General features: G+C 29.0%; 1 protein-coding gene across 6 annotated transcripts in view; it reads right to left on the reverse strand.

The window, feature by feature from the left end:
* Window positions 1-492: 492 nt before the first annotated feature.
* LOC126748159 (trehalase-like) overlaps window positions 493-18,632 on the reverse strand; it is a 39,724-nt gene continuing 21,584 nt past the window's right edge. For 3 of the 6 annotated variants that reach the window (XM_050457192.1, XM_050457191.1, XM_050457193.1), the window contains 2 exons: window positions 13,373-13,483; window positions 493-1,270 (listed from right to left, as the gene is read on the reverse strand). In XM_050457192.1, coding sequence (XP_050313149.1) covers window positions 1,219-1,270; window positions 13,373-13,483 — 163 coding nt within the window. In that variant the 3' untranslated portion in view covers window positions 493-1,218. Of the gene's footprint in view, window positions 1,271-5,158; window positions 12,644-13,372; window positions 13,484-17,512; window positions 18,338-18,632 lie in introns of those variants that run through there. The other 3 variants (XM_050457195.1, XM_050457194.1, XM_050457196.1) reach the window with 3 other exon arrangements.

Genomic DNA, 18,632 nt, shown 5'->3' on the forward strand with positions numbered 1-18,632 from the left:
ATGTACATAATGGTAAGCAGCTTTAAAATGTTGGCTAGTGGTAAAATTGTTTTGTGATATGATTTAATTGTTTATCTCAGTACATCCTTTAATCCTCGGCATACAGTCTCTGGAGTCTCACAGAGAGTGCATGCCGAAACATTCCTGCCATTGTTACAAAATGTTCTAGTTTATCTACCAAAAGAAATTCCAAGGAATATTGAGCAAAATCTGTGGTAAATGCAGGGAGGTCATGCCTATTGCACTGTTGCAGTAAAAAACATCGAAGAAGGCGATCCTTGGTAAAAAGTTTAATTTAAACTAATAAGAATTATTTTACTGATTTTTAGTAGTTTGCTATTTAATTACAAAAACACAACATTATTTAATATACAAATATTTATTTTGTTTTTTGTATTTACATAAAGAATTACTAATAAATATAGATCACATTGTGTAACCATGCATTAATATTGTTTACAACAACACTATAAATGCATTAACTATAATACTCAAGGTATAAATAATTAGTAAATTCGGAGCATATAAAAGAAAAAGGAAAACTTGCAAAAAGAAAAAAAAATAAGCAAATATCCAAATATTTAGTCAAAGAAATTTTACTCAAATATTATGCAATACATAAAACAATCAGCCACTTCATGCAATTATGTAAAATCTTAGTAAATTATGAAAACATGAAAACTGTATTTTTAAGCTATTTATATAAATGTTAAAGAAATTATTAGATTATTAAAGATTTAAAACCCTCCCCTATGAAAAAGATCTGGACCTGCTGAAACTATGCTATTAAACTGTTTTTGTGTATTGAAATTTTACGCTGTCTTTTCTAATAATCCACATAAAATATGCATCGAAACTATTACATCGATTTCTTTTGCAACATTTTCCTCATAGCTTTTACACTAATACCAATATACATATTACTGATCTTATTTAAATAGTGCATATGCCTTAAATTAACATCTAAATAAATAAATATTCTTAGTAAAAAAATGTTAAGATAATCTCAATTAACAACCTGCATTCAAAAAAAAAATTCTATAAACAGATAGATTTATTTCGCAAAAATAGAAATATGACATTTCATTTATCTTTAAGTCAATGCTAAAATTCTCCAATATAGCATTCATCATTTTTCCATCCTGATTATTAGGTTAATGGTATGAGATTCTTATAAAAGAGATCCAAATTCTAAAGCGCTTGCTTTCATCGAAAAGGTTATTTTCGGCCCTTATCGTTCACTAGCATTTCTACGTTTCGAGTCCACTGGCTATTGAGTAAAGAAAGGAAAATGGTACTTTAATAGATCCTTTGCAAGAGGAAATGTTTTTATATGTTTCGATAGTTCACAGAAAAATACCAAAGAGAACAAAGCTCTTAGGGTATTAATATAAAAAAATATGGCTCTATCAATTTTTTTTTCACTTTATTCTCTAGTTAAAATAATATAGTTCAATAGGATTTATAGTTTTGAATGTGAAAAACTAAAAAATATCCCCGGACTCGTATACTTTTGTTTTCAGGAGAACATATTTACATATAAATTCCATCACAGAATTTCAATCCCTTAGTGGAGGCGGTCCTCACTCTTATTTTTTCAACTAGAAAGGGGACGTGATATTGTATCCGGAAACAGTTATTGTACTATGGTATGGATAGAAATGACAGAGATTTTCAACAATTAATAAGAAAGAACTGAAATTAATCAATAACACTAAATCCAATTTCTCGGCATCGCCCGAATATTAAAAAACGAAGAGTCGTTTTAAAGAAAATATAAGGCCGTTTTAAAAAATATCACATTTCCCTTCTTATCTGAAAAAATTATGCTGGATGTCATCCCCACTAAGGCGTTGAAGTTATACGACAGAATTTATGTGTAAATATATTCGCCTCAAAATAAAATAATATATTGCAAGGATTTTTTTACACATATATTTTCAGATTCAACACTGTAAATATAATAATAATAATAATAATGATAACAGGACGTATAGTATATAACAAATAAAATTGCATGCACACCATCAAGCGTTGTCAGATCTTAAATTTTTTCTTTAAACCAAAAAATGCAGAGAAAAGAACAATTTTCGATTGCGAAAAATTAAAAGAGCAATCCCGCAGAAATATGCCATTTATTACCTACAGAATAGCAAGAAATTTAAATAGCAAATATTTAAAAATTGCGGCGCTGAAAATTTATCCGGTTGGCAACTATAAGTACGTCAAAAGATATGTGCATGAAAGTCTTTTTGGTATGAAAATATTGGGGATCATTGTGATGGAATTATAATTAAACAAAGAGAAAAAATCAACTTACGAGAAGCTCTCGGCAAGTTCGACTTATTAAGAAAAAAGTGTGTAAAAGAAATTCATCGAATTTGAGTTCAATCTTAAAGTTAAGGCTGATTTAAAGATCAGCTACCCCAGACGTCTTACATGATCTTAGCCTTGCTAAAGTTTTGGATAATTTCTAATTATTAAAGTACTTAATATGAGTATGAAGTATGTATGATGAATAATAAGCCATATTAATGATGCTTGCTATTTACTGCTTAATAGTATATTAAAAATTATTAAGTTGAGGCTCTCGATTTGACCAGCATACCCCTATAACATCCTGAAGAAAATATTTAAGCTGGATTAAAAATATACAGTGCATTTTTTTATCTCGGGTCATAGGGTTTTACGTGTAATATTTTCAACTTCATGTTAGAACCTGTTCTATTTAATCGATAGGATTGAAACTTGAAACAAGTGAAGTTTAAGTTAACAGACTTTAAAAAATCCCATTATTTTGCAAAAAAATTTGCGAGAAACCTATTTAAAATACGTTTTTCTGATGAAAAAGTTTGCTTTTTCTGCACTTCGTAACCTTCATTACCTTTACACTTTAAAGCAGGTAGACAAATATCTGGCAGTGATACAAAATAATTTTTAAATTGCTCCATTGAAATTGTTCAAAAACTCTTTAAAATGTCGATTTACACTACGGAGGAACGTATTGAGATGGTTTCAAACTACATTAGAGGAATGTCGGCGCAAGAAGTGGTAGATAATTTTGCCGTGTCTTATCCTAACCGTTCCGTCCCGTCTAGATCAACTGTACAACGGTTTCATGAAAAATTTATTACGATTGGATGCATCGCCAGTTCTCACTTAAAACGAAAAAGAACCGAAACTGAAGTAGACGAAGAATTTAAAATGGAGGTATGCTTGGCCGTTGAAGAAAATCCAACAAATAGTCTTACTCAGTTTGCTGAAGTTACCGGAAAAAGTAGGAGTAGTTGCTATAAGGCAATCAGAAAAGAAAAATACAAATCTTTTAAAGTTAGAAATGTTCAAGAACTCTCGCCTAATGATTATTTTCTTAGAATGCAGTTTTGTGAACAGTGGATGGAACGAATTAACAACGACCCCACAATTACAAACAAAATACTATTTTCAGACGAAAGTACTTTCTGTACAAATAGTACAGTCAACAAACAAAATACTCGAATATGGGCGCGAGAAAATCCTCAGGTCATCCAGGAAACACATACCCAAACAAGACAGAAACTTAACGTGTGGGCAGGAATTCTTGGAGATCGAATAATTGGACCATTTTTCATATAGGGTAGCCTGAATACTGCAAAATATTTAGAATTACTTCAGGTGCAGGTCATTCCCGCATTAGGAAACGCTGTTCAAAATGGCAGGATAATTTTTGAACATGATGGAGCCACCTCTCATAGTGCAGCGACCGAGTTTTTGAATGCCACGTTCCCAGGACGCTGGATTGGACGTTTTGGGCAATCTAAATGGCCGGCGCGAAGCCCCGATCTTTCGCCTTTAGATAACTTTTATTGGGTCTATCTATCATCGAAAGTGTTTGATATTATTAGAGGCAGACCCAACAATATCGAAGAACTTCGTAATAGAATTATCGAGACTTCGCGTACCATTACTTCCCGGCAGCTCCTAAATGTTAAAAGACATTTCTACAACTGTCTGGGCTTTTGTTTGGCTCAATTTTGGAGGTCACTTTGAACAATTTATTTGAAAGGTTTTATTTGTTTATTGTTGATTTTTGAAAATATATTTTTGAGATTTTGAGGAAATTATTTTGTGTCACTGTCAAATATTTGTCTACCTGCTTTAAAGTGTAAAGGTAATGAAGGTTACGAGTTGCAGAAAAAGCAAACTTTTTCATCAGAAAAACATATTTTAAATAGGTTTCTCGCAAATTTTTTTACAAAATAATGGGATTTTTTAAAGTCTGTTAACTTAAACATCACTTTTTCCAAGTTTCAATCCTATCCATTAAATAGAACTGGTTCTGACATGGGGTTAAAAATATTACAGTAAAACCCTATGACCCGAAATAAAAAAAATGCACTGTATATTCAATTATAAACAGTAATAGATGTTTTTTACCAATTTATTGTACAAGTACAAAAATATTATTAGTAATAACCTTATATAAAAAAAGTTTTAAACAAATAAAAATATGTGTTAAATTTCTACAGATTTGGATTCTCTCTTTTAGAACTTCGGTCATTAGTACAGACATCTGTGGTATCGATAGAAGATAGAAGCCAAATCTTAATTCCGTAAGCTAAGCCCCAGATGAGCAAAATGATATATTATATATGGTAAAAAAAAAATTATATATGGCTTATTTTTAATTTATGATCATAATCTCTCTAGTCTTTTATTATTATTTTCTCTATGAAACCTGCTACCGACTTAATCAAATAGTTTTAGGGATAGTTAGTTTTCGGTATAAAATTAAACCAATTTAAAGGTATTGTTTTTGTTTTTAATTTAATGAAAAAAAGTTCAAGAATTTTGATCGAGTTTAAATGTGTTTAAATTCGGAAGAAAGATTATTATACTAGTTTTTTTTATTATAAAGTTTTTCTTGCCTTAAATATCGAAGTTGCTGCAGATGGTATACATTTTTCAGAGATCCTTCAATTGCAATTTTATCGTTAAAACAAACAAAAGTAGATTTAGTCTGACGTATATTATATTTGATTTAAAATGGCATATACCCCAAGTATACTAGCTAAAATACGTTTAAAATACTTAACAGTTAGTAAAAATCTCAAACATTCACTCTTGTATGCGAAGTTCAACAAAGGCTATTAAAACTATTAAAAAAAAGGTCAGGGACTGAATTAAAACTTTTTTTTATTAAAAATTTCTTTGCATTTTATATTAATTATCTGCATAAATATAAATTTTATATATTCTAAATAAGGCACAATTTTATTATATAAACACAAATTTAATTTAAATAATATGTTTAATATCACAAAAATTTAGTTGAATAATACCTAAAAAACATAAATTGAGCTGAGATTCATAAGATTTGCCTAAGTTTAACATAAATATATTGGGTACCTAACAAATTATTATAATTAGTTTAACGCTATGCAAATTGCCGGTAATACTAAAGGAAATAGGCGTTTATAATTCTATGAATTTTTCTTTGGTTGGATAACTACAATATCCAATTAGATTATAAACGCTTGGCCCTTTTACCAGTTTGGTGCATTTCAAGGATTATTGTTTAAGTATTAGAATAGAAAAACTTAGATACACCAAACCAATAATTGACAATTATAGCAACCTCTATTTATCTAATTGTAACTAGTAGTATACAAAACCAAAGCGTATACCTACCTAATAAAACTAGCAATATAATGGTTTATATATTAAAAAGAATATGTTATATAATTCAAAGTCAAACTCACCTAACTTGTTCTTTACAACATTTATGTACTGAAAAATAAAATTATACATGCGCATGAATATATATTTTTTAATTTCATAGAAATTTTTGCCGATAAATTGTTAAAAGTATCAAATTAATGGAACTTTAATATTTTAATTGATTTTTATGTAGTTTAATTTATTGCCAAGTAGATGGTGTATTTTTATTAGTTGAAGTATTTAGATTACATTTTTTCAAGTAAAAACCTATCCTGCTAGTAAGTCCTAAAATTACATGTATGCAAATATGTAGTTATAGAGCATATATCTCGGCAATTTTTTAAATAAAACGGCTTTACTGGAAAAATAATGTTGTAAGTTCTTTCTTTCATTTACTGGTCTTTAATTTTGGTGTAACTTTATTATATAAATTTATGTTTCCTTTCACATAATTTTGACTAATCACCTAATAGATCCTGTAAAATTGCATAATCAGCATACATGCTGAATATTATGCTAAAACTTTATAGCTTAATAAGTCCATAAATATAAAAAAATATTTTATTAAGGAATTTAAATTTAATTAAAAGTAGTATGTTTTTTTCGTAGTTTAATTAAAATTAATTCGCATAAAGTATAATTTAATTTTTCAAAAATAACTTTATTTTTTAACTATATTTTCCAGCAATATTACAATTAATGATATTAGATAATAATTAATATCTGCTCGGAAGCTTTTCGCAAAAACAGAAAAATTAGAAATTTCGTTTGGCACTTATTGTAATTAAAATATTGGTTATTATTTAAACAATTTTTTAGTATAATCTAAAGCATACACTAATTATTATTTATAATGCACTGCACATAAGTAAAATATTATGTTTACTAAAGAACCATATTTAAAAGAAATATTTAAAAAAATACTTGTTGGACCAGCGACAGTTAATATATTAAAATTAAATTATCTACGTTTTACGTACGTTTTTGTTTAAGAACCCACCCATATTGTCTTATTCGACATTCGCATTATGTGAAGAGTTTCGTAATTTTCTTGTTTAAAAAGACAAGTTTTACCGACCCCGTCTGAACCACTTCATATTCGAATTTAAATATTGCAACTCTTCATTTTGCCAAGTCAATAATATTTTAAGTACATAATTTTATATTTTTTTTATGGTGTATGAGTAACCTTTATATAATAATATAACTTGTTGCTAATACCAGTTTTCAAAAGAACTATCGAAAAGCAATTTTGATAGTAAATTTAGGTTCGTAATGTATTTTACTCTTTGTTAAAATGTTATTTAGCTACGTATACACATTTCTTTATTCAGCCGAATAATGTAAAATTTGCAGACATATAGATACACATTTGCAAAAGTTTAATTTAATAACTCATACACTGAACATTTTTTAAAGATAAACATATTAAATTTAAAAAAACAAAATTATAATAATATATATTTAAGGTAAAATGAACATCCTGCAGTTTCCCTTCACTTATTTATTAAACATTTAGTTATTTAAAATTCCCTACATGTTTCGGACACAGTGGTGTCCATCATCAGGGGATAAAAGGTTTAAAATTGCTATTAGATATACGCCCCAGGGTTTGATACCATGTCAAAAAAAAACTTGTATTTATTATTATTGTTTTTTTTTATTTTTATTTATTTACATTTTGTTGTGGACAAGGACCGAATAGTATGCTAAAAAATATATATCCTGTTCGGTCCTTATCAACAACAAAATGTAAATAAATAAAATTTAAAAAAAAAAAAATACATAGAGGTTTTTTTTGACATGGTATCAAACCCTGGGGCGTATATCTAATACCAATTTTAAACCTTTTATCCCCTGATGATGGACACCACTGTGTCCGAAACATGTAGGGAATTTTAAATAACTAAATGCTTAATAAATAAGTGGAGGGAGACTGCAGGATTTTCATTTTACCTTAACCTACAACTCCACTGCAAGTATGGACTATTTCTTCACTAATATACACGGTGTCCCATTAATAATGGTAAATATTTTAACAGCAGATTCCTCTCATAAAAATAATGAGGTTAGGTTAAATTTTCCTAGTCCGAAAATAAAATGCAACCAAGATACAGGGTGATAAACATTAAGTTTTTTTTTTAATTTTGCTCATAACTTAAGCATTTGTTCTTTGTTTTTAATGAAATTTGGTCTGTGGGGGTTTCCTTATATGCCAAATATAAAACTTTCAATTTTTTTAAATCATCTCATAGAGGGCGCCACCAGCCTTATTTTAGTATTTTTTAAATTCTTAACTTTTCTCATAACTTTTTTACACTTTATATAATGTAATGTTTTATTATAAATTTCTATTCTGCAAGTGTTTTTCCTTAAAAAAGGTATACCTTAAAAATGTCGCTAGGATTTACCGTTCTCGAGATATTTGGACTTAAAACTTGCAATGCGCTCAAGAAAAAATGAATATTTTTCTACTTTAAGTTGAAAAAAAAAATAAGTAGGCTGCGTCTAACAAAAAAATCAAAAAAAACAAAGTCACTGTCACTGTCATGATTTATGTTTTTTTAGTTGCTGTGGCGCGTTATAGCTCACACGATTAGTTACTTTATTACCCTTTATTGCGTTATTTTTGTTAGTTATTAATTGTTACTTGTTAGTTCCAGTAGTCTTTATTTATCACTTTAGGTTAAGATACCTAGACATCAATATTTTTCTAATTCGGAAATACGAGATATGGTTTGTGTTTATGCCCAAGCAAATTACAGCAGTCTAAGAGCTTGTCGACGTTATGCGCAATTGTATCCAAATAGGAGGCAGCCAGATTTTAAACTCTTTAAAAATGTTTACCAGAGACTTGGGGAAACGGGTTCATTCAGGCCAAAGCGAGATGTTGGGCGTCCAAATAGACGTAATGTGGATCAAGAAGAAGAAGTGTTAGCCCAGGATGCTGAAGATCCAGAAATAAGTGTAAAGGTGCCCTTACACGGGCAATTAAAATTGCTCAATTTTAGGCAATATTGGTCAATTTTACTTTTGGAAATAGAAAGCAATTTCGGCAATGGCAACAAGTTTCACTTTTTAAAAATGCTCTGCAGCAACAATATTGAGCGATATGGCGCAACTCCAAGAAACTAGCAATAAATTCATACACGACCAGTTTAGTTGAAAACTATCGCTCGCAATGGACGTTGATTCTCTAGCAGCGGCGGCTTGCACTGCCGCTTTTTTGCTTCTTCTCTAATTTTTTTTAACTCATTATTAAAGTATGTGCGCAAGTTTTTAAATTTTTTTGCTGCCTCGTCGTGGGAAATTTCAAAATGCAGGCCAATAGACGTCCATTCATCTTTTTTAAGCAAGCGATGAAGTCAGAACTTTTGTTGTCCCACAAGCAATTACGCAAATGAACTGCATCAATAAAGTTAATAATCTTTTCATTACTCCAAGCCATTTAAGCAATACAGAATATATGGACCAATATTGCCGAAATAATTGCCGTATTTTAATAAACTTGCTAGATGTTGCTCAATTAATTGCTCCAGATTGATCAATTGAGTGGCCGAGCAATAATTGCCCAAAAAATTGCCCGGGTAAATGCTGCTTAAGGCGTATGGCGGCAAGAACTGGAATTAGTAAGTCCTCAGTTTTAGGAATTTTTCATAGTGGGCGTCTTTATCTATACCATTTTACGCCAGCACAAAATCTTTTGGAGGCAGATCTTCCAGCGAGATTAGAATTCGCTCGCTATATCCACGAACAACAAAATCAAGATCCCTATTTATTAATAAAATTATGTTTACGGATGAAGCGACTTTTACCCGACGGGGAATTTTTAATTTTAGAAACAAACATTCATGGGATATTGCAAATCCAAACCTCATTACTGAAAGACACTTTCAACACGAATTTAAAGTTAATATTTGGTGTGGTGTTATAGACAATTGTTTTACGACCTTACGAGTTACCTCCAATTCTAAACGGTGAATTATATTTAAACTTTTTAGAAACAAAACTCATTGATTATTTAGAAAATTTGCCTTTAAATCTGCGCCTAGACATGATTTTTATATAAGATGGCGCTCCTGCGCATTTTGCTAGACCCGTGAGAGAATATCTTAATGCTAATTTCAACTGGATAGGACGTGGAAGTCAAAGACCTTGGCCCGCACGAAGTCCTGATTTCAACCCATTGGATTTTTGCGAGGGTGGAGCGAAAATTTTTTTTTTTGAAACTTAAAATGCGTAAATGCTGAAAATTTCATTTTGTTATTACAAATTGGTGTGCAAAATTTCAGATTTCTACGACGTCACCTTTGGCTGCCCAAATGACCTTGAAAATTGGCTTTTTTATATAACGCGGGCCCGTAACAGTCTCTATATAAAATCCGCTGTCCGACTTCGTAAGTGTTCGTTTTTAATCGTATTACGCTTCGAGACAATGGGACCAGGGCGATTCATGATACTATTACTGGAAGAGTATTAGTATATATACTATCTCGAGTATTAGTATCATGAGGGCGATTTAATGTGTAATTCTTTTTAGTTGATGCTGTGGTTTCATACGCGCCGTTCGAAAAAATCGAAACTACTTTGCCTGCAATTACTCCAAGTGAACTTAGTACCGACCAGCAATACCTTTATGAAATCTGTACAGCAATTTCAATAGGAAACATTTCTTTGAGTTTGTCGCAGAGAGGGCCAGGAAAATTGTATCATTCCAGGTGGTTAACTACAGCCAATCGAATTTTGAGATTATATGTTGGTACCGAAAATCTATCAACAAATCTTAAAATTTTAACGCAATATATTATGAAAGTGTATGCTGTTTCATGGTTTGAAATAAAATCTAAACCTTCCTGTAGGCATGGCAGCAAACATGTTTTTGGAATTATTCAAAAATCCAGATTCTTACCAGAAGAAATTAGAAATATTATTGATCCTGTCATTCAAAGAAACGGGTACTTCGCTCACCCAGAAAACATGTTGTTAGCTATGCTCTTTGATAGTAGAAAAGCAGTAAGAGAATTAGGTTTAAGAAGACTGCTAAAATGTAGACAACACAAGCCATTAGGACTAAAAGTACGTGAGTTTAAGGTACCCTTATTAAATTTCAAGGCCACAGACTACATTGACCTAATTGATTGGCAGTCGATAACAATTACCGAGCCTCCCCTTACAGTGTCGATTTCCGATAGCAGCCTTATGGAAATGATCTCAGAAGTTCCAAGTGAAATTGACATTTTAAAGTTTCCATGCCATTCACAAGCAGTGGAACGCTGCGTCAAATTGGTAACTGAAGCATCAACTGCAGTCTGTGGCTTTGATGCACGTGATGGTTATATAAGGTCCAAAATAACTTCTAGAGCCGCATTGCCAATATTTGAAACAAAAAGTCAATATTATAAAGTTTTAGAGAACTAAAAAAATTATAAGCATATATAGTGGTGAAATGCGGGCGGGCGGGCGGTTTGAACTCGAGTTGCAGCCACCTCCACGTGGTGAGTTCTGGGTTATTTTCTTTTAAAAAAGTAGTTAATAAAATTTTAAAAGGAAATAAGCGAAGAGCTGCATAGAAATTTGAAAAAATGTTGATTTTTCTTATAAATATTCATGGCTCGTTGGGCAGCCAAAGATAAGGTCACACCCAACCCAGATTTTGCGCAGTAATCAGCGGTTTGAAAAGGCAACTTTTTCAAATATAGGCATCGCCATATCTCACAAATAAAAAAAATCGGCCATTTTTACTCCACCTAATGGGGATACATGAAATCCATTGTTTACGAAAATCAAATAAACACATTGGAACAATTATTAGAAAAAATTCAAGCCGCTGCTGAGTCATTTCAAAATGAGCAATTATTTTTTAAGATTCTTTTAATAAAAGAATTTTAAAATGTCTTGAGACAAATGGAGGCCATGTGGAACATTTACTGGCAAATATTGATAATTTTTATTTTTAAGTAATTATTTAGGTTTTATATTTTTATTTATCAATCATTTAAAATGTAATATAGCAATTTAAATAGTTTAAAATATGGTTTTCATGGATGGCTTTAAAATCTTTAAATGTAAATATCTAGAAAAAGAGTAATCCTAGAGACATTTTTAAGGTATACCTTTTGTAAGCAAAAATGGTTGCAGAATGCATATTTAAAATAAAAAATAAAATTATACAGGGCGTAAAAAAGCTATGGAGGAGTTCAAAAATCCACTAAAATGTGGCTGGAGGCTTCCTCTATAAGATGATTAAAAAAACCTAATAAAATTAGATTTGGCATATAAAAAAGATGTTACAGTCTAACAAGTAGATTTTTAATTGTATCTTCTACATGAGGTTAGATATTTTCAAGAATATTTACACTTAAATTCAGTTATTCTAAAAATAGTTGACAACATAATCATAATCTATTAATTAGTGATTTTCATGGGGGAATTTCCCTAAAAATGTTTAAATATAAAAAAAATAAACCAGTGCATTTTATTTTAAATAAACAACAACATAATAATATATAAACATTTTTACAATGCTCATTACCAGCGAATTTAGTTATTTTTTATTTTAAGTTTTCTTTAAGTGAGAAATCCAATGCGGTTTACTACCAATTTATCAATATCGCTTTCCAATTCTATAATTTTATTTTTTTCCAAGGTTTCTTATTAATACATTATTTGAAAATTAAATATTTTTATTTATAACACTGATAAAATTTGTAATGTCACCTTAAAAAAATTAATTTGTATACTTTTAATTGCAGCATTATAAAACTATTTTTCTAGAAGACTAAATTTGCTGATATGAGTAATAATGATTATGGCTTACAAAATTATTAGTTTATTACTTATTTACAGCTTAAGGATTCTCAGTAGAGTTTAACGGCACTATAACAGACCAATAAACTACTGGATGAACTTTAATATTCCGCTATAGATTACTCAAATAGTTGTACTAAAATAAAGTGTAAATAATTGTTTAAAATAAAGAAGTGGCTTAGTTTTCCAGGAAAATTAATACTAAAAATGCCAGAGAGATTTAAAATAATTAGCTGTCAGTAACTTTATCTTTTCAATATAGCCAGCATACCCAATTAAAATATAGCGAAAATAAATACCACTTAATATTAAAAATCTTCTTAAATCAGCAAAGAAAAACATCATAAAAGAATTAAAAAATATGTATTTAGTAAAAAGAATAGCTAATAAACTTCTACACCAAGTAATCTTTAATAGACAAAAATTTAATTTCAATAAAAATCCTTTAAAAATATTAAAGTTCTAATAGTTGGCCTCTAAAATCCGAAACACTTCATTAGATTCAAACAAGGAAACAATAAACAATATTACTGTAGCATAACATTTCGATAAGGTTCAGTAAAAACATAATCAAATCCTTGTTTGGTTAATGCTCTAATCGGCTTTCAGAATATAGATTTACACTAAAAATTGTTAAACAGACCTATTAGGTAATAGGTTGTTTAAAAAAAGAACAAGTCACGGTTAGGACCAACAGCTATATAAATATTAAATTACCACGAATTTTGACGAACATGAGGTCGTAAACAACCGAATTGAAAACGATAATTGACCAGACCACGCTTGTATTATATGGCACAAAATGAGCTAACAGACATTCAGAGTAATACTGCGGTCCCAAAGACAACTAATTTTAACAGCTTACCTTGCATTCACTTTTTGACGTATATTCCTAAGTTTTGTGTATGTTGCACTAGAGGGTCTTCTTTTATCTAATAATGTGGTGTACTTTGTTCTTCTTTTGTAAATACATATACTGTAAGAAAAATACGCAGTTTAGTGACCAAAATAGGCGTGGTATTTCTTTTATCTTTTTTAGAGAAAAGTGTTTTTTTAGTGACGTAAGATCAATATAATTTAGAAGTTTGTTTTTAACATTAACGTCCTCCAGAAAAGATAAAAGTTTTTCGTTTTGTTATATATTTGTTATTCAATACAGCATCAATAAAAAAAAATCTCGCAACTGCGCTAACAGTACAGTATCTTCTAGGCACTAATAAGTATTAAAATTCATAAAAATATTTTTGCTATTATTGAATAAATGCATTCCACATCAATCAAAATGTGTTAGGTAAAATAATTTGCAAAACTATGCCAATTAGATATAATAATCTGCTATTACGTGCCGCATTGATGCGAGATTTTTTCGGCTCTCCTACACCCACACATGCATGCGTTAAATAGGTTGATAAGATTATATGAAGTGGCGAAAGCTTTATGCATAGCGCATCATGTAACTCAATAAACTCGTATAAAAAAGCAAATAATATGTCCCGGTAAAATGATTCTAATTTAAAAGAAAATGTTGTCTGCCACTTAAGTTAAATATGTAATTTCCTTGAGTTATTTAAATGCAAGAATATTGCCAATTTTAAGCGTTGTACTTGCTAAATTGCAACAGAACATTTTTTTATAAAAAACCGAGCAGTAGTATAATTATGATAGTATCGCGATAATCGAGAAAAAAATTAGTACCTTTACCTATTGTTCGCTTCACAGTTAGGTGGTTTGAAGGTATTAGTCATAATGAAAAACATTCTTTGTTAAGCAACACACAGAGGGCAAAAATTAGATTATGTTTTTAGAGATTATTTTTATTTTCGACTTGTATAAACTATACGTATAGATATGAGACTAATAATTACAGACACTTAGTTACTTAGTCTAAATAATCATTACCATTAAAACAACAACTGCAAATTTTCTGAGGATTTAAAACCTAAATCGATACCTTCTACCACAAATATATCAAAACGAATTTTTGTCTCGTTGTATCTGTGCTTCCACATAACATGAGATATAAGAGGGCATCCAATATCAATTCATATAATTCACTTACGACTTTATATAAAAATTTAATAAAACTTTCTATTTTTATCATAGATTGTATTGGAATCGAAGCACCTTTCAACTTTTCAGTGAAGACTAAATAAATATAGTTATTAATATATAAATAAATAAAATTAATAAAAATAATATATATTATTAATAATTAAACCGAAAACGTCTATTGTAGCCAAATGAAGAATAAGTCTTGCAAATCCAATAAAAAACTCACGGGTTTTTTTAAGCTATTATTTTCTTCTATATTATAAGATAAATATTATTATAATTGTTATAATTAATCCATGATTTTGCAAATGTCTTAGATTTGAGTTTTATAAAATTCAAGGGTATATTTTTTATATGAAATTTAGCAAACAAGTTTTCTGAGCATTAATATATGTTTTAAACATCTTAAATTTGAAACTACATAGTGGCTAATCTATAAAATAATTTTTTTAGATAAATTTAACACGCTCGAAATTTTTACAAAACTGAGAGCATTTTCTATGCAGCTTTAGCATAAAAAGACACTTAAATTTTTACGTTTGCCATTGGTATTCATGTGGGATTTTATAAAAGTACTTGATTGGTTATTGATTTAGCAGTCAACGTTAGCTATTGACAAAAAGTTTTTATATTTTTATTCAGAATGGTGCATCGAGCAAAAAAAGACTAAAAGATCAGATGTGCTATAAAAGAACTAAAGAATTCAAAAATATTATTTACTACAAAAAAACCAGTGGCGCACGTTTTTTTTTAATAATATTCAATTCAAATCGAGCATGAAAGCCAATGGCGAGTATAACTATTTAAATTATTGAAGAAGTAGTCCATTCTTGCTGTGAAGTTAATAAATCAATGGGTGACTAAAAGTATTTCGGTCATCCTCCACTAAAATTATTTAAAAAACTATTAATCCAACATGTTTCGGACAGATAACATGTCCAACATCAGGGATAACAAATTGAGGGGTTCTGTCAATTCATATTATAGTTCTAGTGCCTCACACAAGGGTAAAACGAATTAAACTACATGAGAAAAGGATAAAACTTGGATTTACAAAAACATAAAACTAAATAATTAACAATAGGTCAATAATAATACGACTATTGTGTTGTAAACAAGTTATTTATATAGTTTCAAGTTTTTAGAAATCCAAGTTTTGTCCTTTTCTTATGTAAATCAAAAGACAACAACACAAAGTCTGGTGTATTTTAATATTCGTTTTAACCTTGTCTGAGGCACTAGAACTATGGGATGAATGAACAGAACCCCTAAAATTATCATCTCTGATGATGAACATATGTCCGAAAAATATTGGATTAATAGTTTTTTAAATAAATTTAGTGGGGGATGACCGAAATACTTTTAGTTTCCCATTAATTTAAATTGTGTATCGTAAATAGCTGCATGGAAACTACGTATCAATTTCTAGAAAAAATATCTACAATCATATATTAAAAAAAAGGTATGTTTTCTTTACTTATAACTTTACCACGATTAACTATAAAATCCAAAATCTTTAGGACATTAGGTTATAAGAACTAGGTTAAAATATAGATTTTATTTAATAAAGAAGCCACTGAATTTTGTCGACATAAAAATAAAAGTGGTGCTTATTTGTGACAATCATAATAAATTAATTAAAATCTAGTATTTGTAATAGAATTATTACATTACATATAAAGAGGTAGCAAATCTGAAGGTATTTGAAAATCTAGAATAGAAAAGATAGGACTTTAAAAATTTATTTTTTATTATATATTTGTTTTTTTTAGATATTAATGAATTTCATTTCAATTTTAAACTGTATAAAGCAAATTCGACCCAAGATCTGTGCACTTAAGGTTCCTCAACGGTCTCCTGTACTTTAGGTCACCGTAGTCCACAGATAAGTGTATAAATAAGTTACTCTATTTTTCATTACAGATTATTGCACCATTACTTTTATATAATTTTGTAAATTATATTATCAAAATAATATATTAGTAAAGTATGCGTTTCTTGTCTGCTCCGTAATATTTCATTCTGTAAGATCCGCATAAGGTAACATTATAAAGTAAACAGATCTTGAGTTCCATCATCATTGGTGTCATGTTATTTCATTTTGAGGCTTTTTGACATTTGATTTTATAAAGTATCAGTTTATATATACAATTCTATACCTAAAAACCATAGGGGTCTTAAATTGCAAATTCTTGGTTCAGAAGGGTCCTACTACTACTAGTATAAGAAAGTAAAATTGAATTAGTATTTGACTATCAAATTTTCAAATGATATATTATATACTAAGAAATCATCGGAAAAATCAAAAAAATTTTTGGTTAAATCGATTTTTAATTTTATGAGAAAAATTAATTCTTTCATTACATAAAAATGTAGGTCTAGTATTCGTTTATTTTAAAAGCGACAAAAATAGATGTTTTTAGAATACCTAAGATGCCACATGTAATAAAAGCATTTTATGTCTCAAGCTAGAGACATTTATTCTAGCTATTTAGTCAGTTAAAACAAGGTTTTGACAAGCTCTCATATTGACTAGAATAATGGGATAAATTTGAACTCGGTAATATCAATCACGACATGAAATTATATCAATTTGACCTTACTTTTTAACTAAAATTTTAAGATTAATTGTCAACCCCAACACGGGGTAGGTAAAATGGAAAAAACCTACAGACTGCAATTTTAAAAAAGGAGTAATATTATTTCTTAATTAATAATATACATAGAGCATATATTTAAAAACCCAAAATGGCACAAATGTCGAATGTTAAGGCACATATTGTATACTACAAATATTTTATAAGATATTTATAATAAATATGTTTCTACGAAATTTCTTTAAGAGTTCTTTGAAGGAATAAAATAAAAACTTATTAGAAAGTAGAAAAACCACAAAACTTAAAATTATTAATGAATATTTTACACTAGAGATTTTTGTTGAATATAGTCATATAAATTATTAAGATGTAGTAGCTTAATCATTTCAAAAATTTTTAATTATAATATATTTTCTGCATATTAGCAAATAAAATCATTGCAATTATTAAAATAAATTTAATTAGCGATATAAATTTATATTTCGATGAAATTTAATTTAAAAGTTTATTAAAAAAAATAATAATTTACTGATTATTTAGTCGAATAGAGTATTAATAACTATGAAGAAACAATCGAGACATTAATGTTTACTGAATCCTAAAATCCTCTTTATTATATCAAAAAACCCACACACTACCATAATAAAAACAAAGTTTAGACGCTTACTTACCAAATTACTTGCTACAAGGTACGATTTATATTTAAAAACTGCAGGTTTCTTCACTGAAAAGTTCAGCAAATACCTTTAAAATCACAAACACAGTACAGCAATAAAATCCTCAGAAAATTAGCCATCTAACATGCTACTATCAAACATGCCACACACTAGCAGGTACCCAAATTATAAATCTACAATCTACTTAAAAATTAAATCACATTTCAAATAATACTAATGGTATCTCAGAAATGACACGTTTCTTGTTGGCATGTATTGGTGCTTATTATCTAAAAATACAAATATATAAAAACGCCAACTCCAAACGTCTCAAATCTCCCTTTCAGCTACAACATAAAATGCTCTACACAGAATTTAGCACAAAAGGAACTCAAAAATGTACTCGTGTTATCTATATAAGCCTGAGCTACGAATAATATTTTTCTAAATTTTATTCGCAACACTTTCCATTAATATCACACACATGCTAACGGTTCTCGTGAATTTTCTCAAATTATGTTCATCCTGAAACAAAGGAAAACTATGTTAATTTTATCATTGTCAATTGCTCTGAAAAAAAAACTTAGTTTTATATAAACTTAAATATGTAATTTATAAGACATTGACGGTAATATAAAATAATGTATTATAGTGTAATCAAACAGTAAAAATATGAGTACTGCCCGCATTATATTTTTATTTTAGTGAAGTAAAACAAATATTTAATTATCGCACCTAGCTATTAATTTTTGGATTTTCATATTCATAGATTCGAATCAATATTTTAAACTGGCCTTTTATACAGCTTAGTAAAAGAATT

The sequence above is a fragment of the Anthonomus grandis genome, chromosome 22 (genome assembly GCF_022605725.1).
Source record: "Anthonomus grandis grandis chromosome 22, icAntGran1.3, whole genome shotgun sequence".
NCBI classification, from domain to species: Eukaryota; Metazoa; Arthropoda; class Insecta; order Coleoptera; family Curculionidae; genus Anthonomus; species Anthonomus grandis.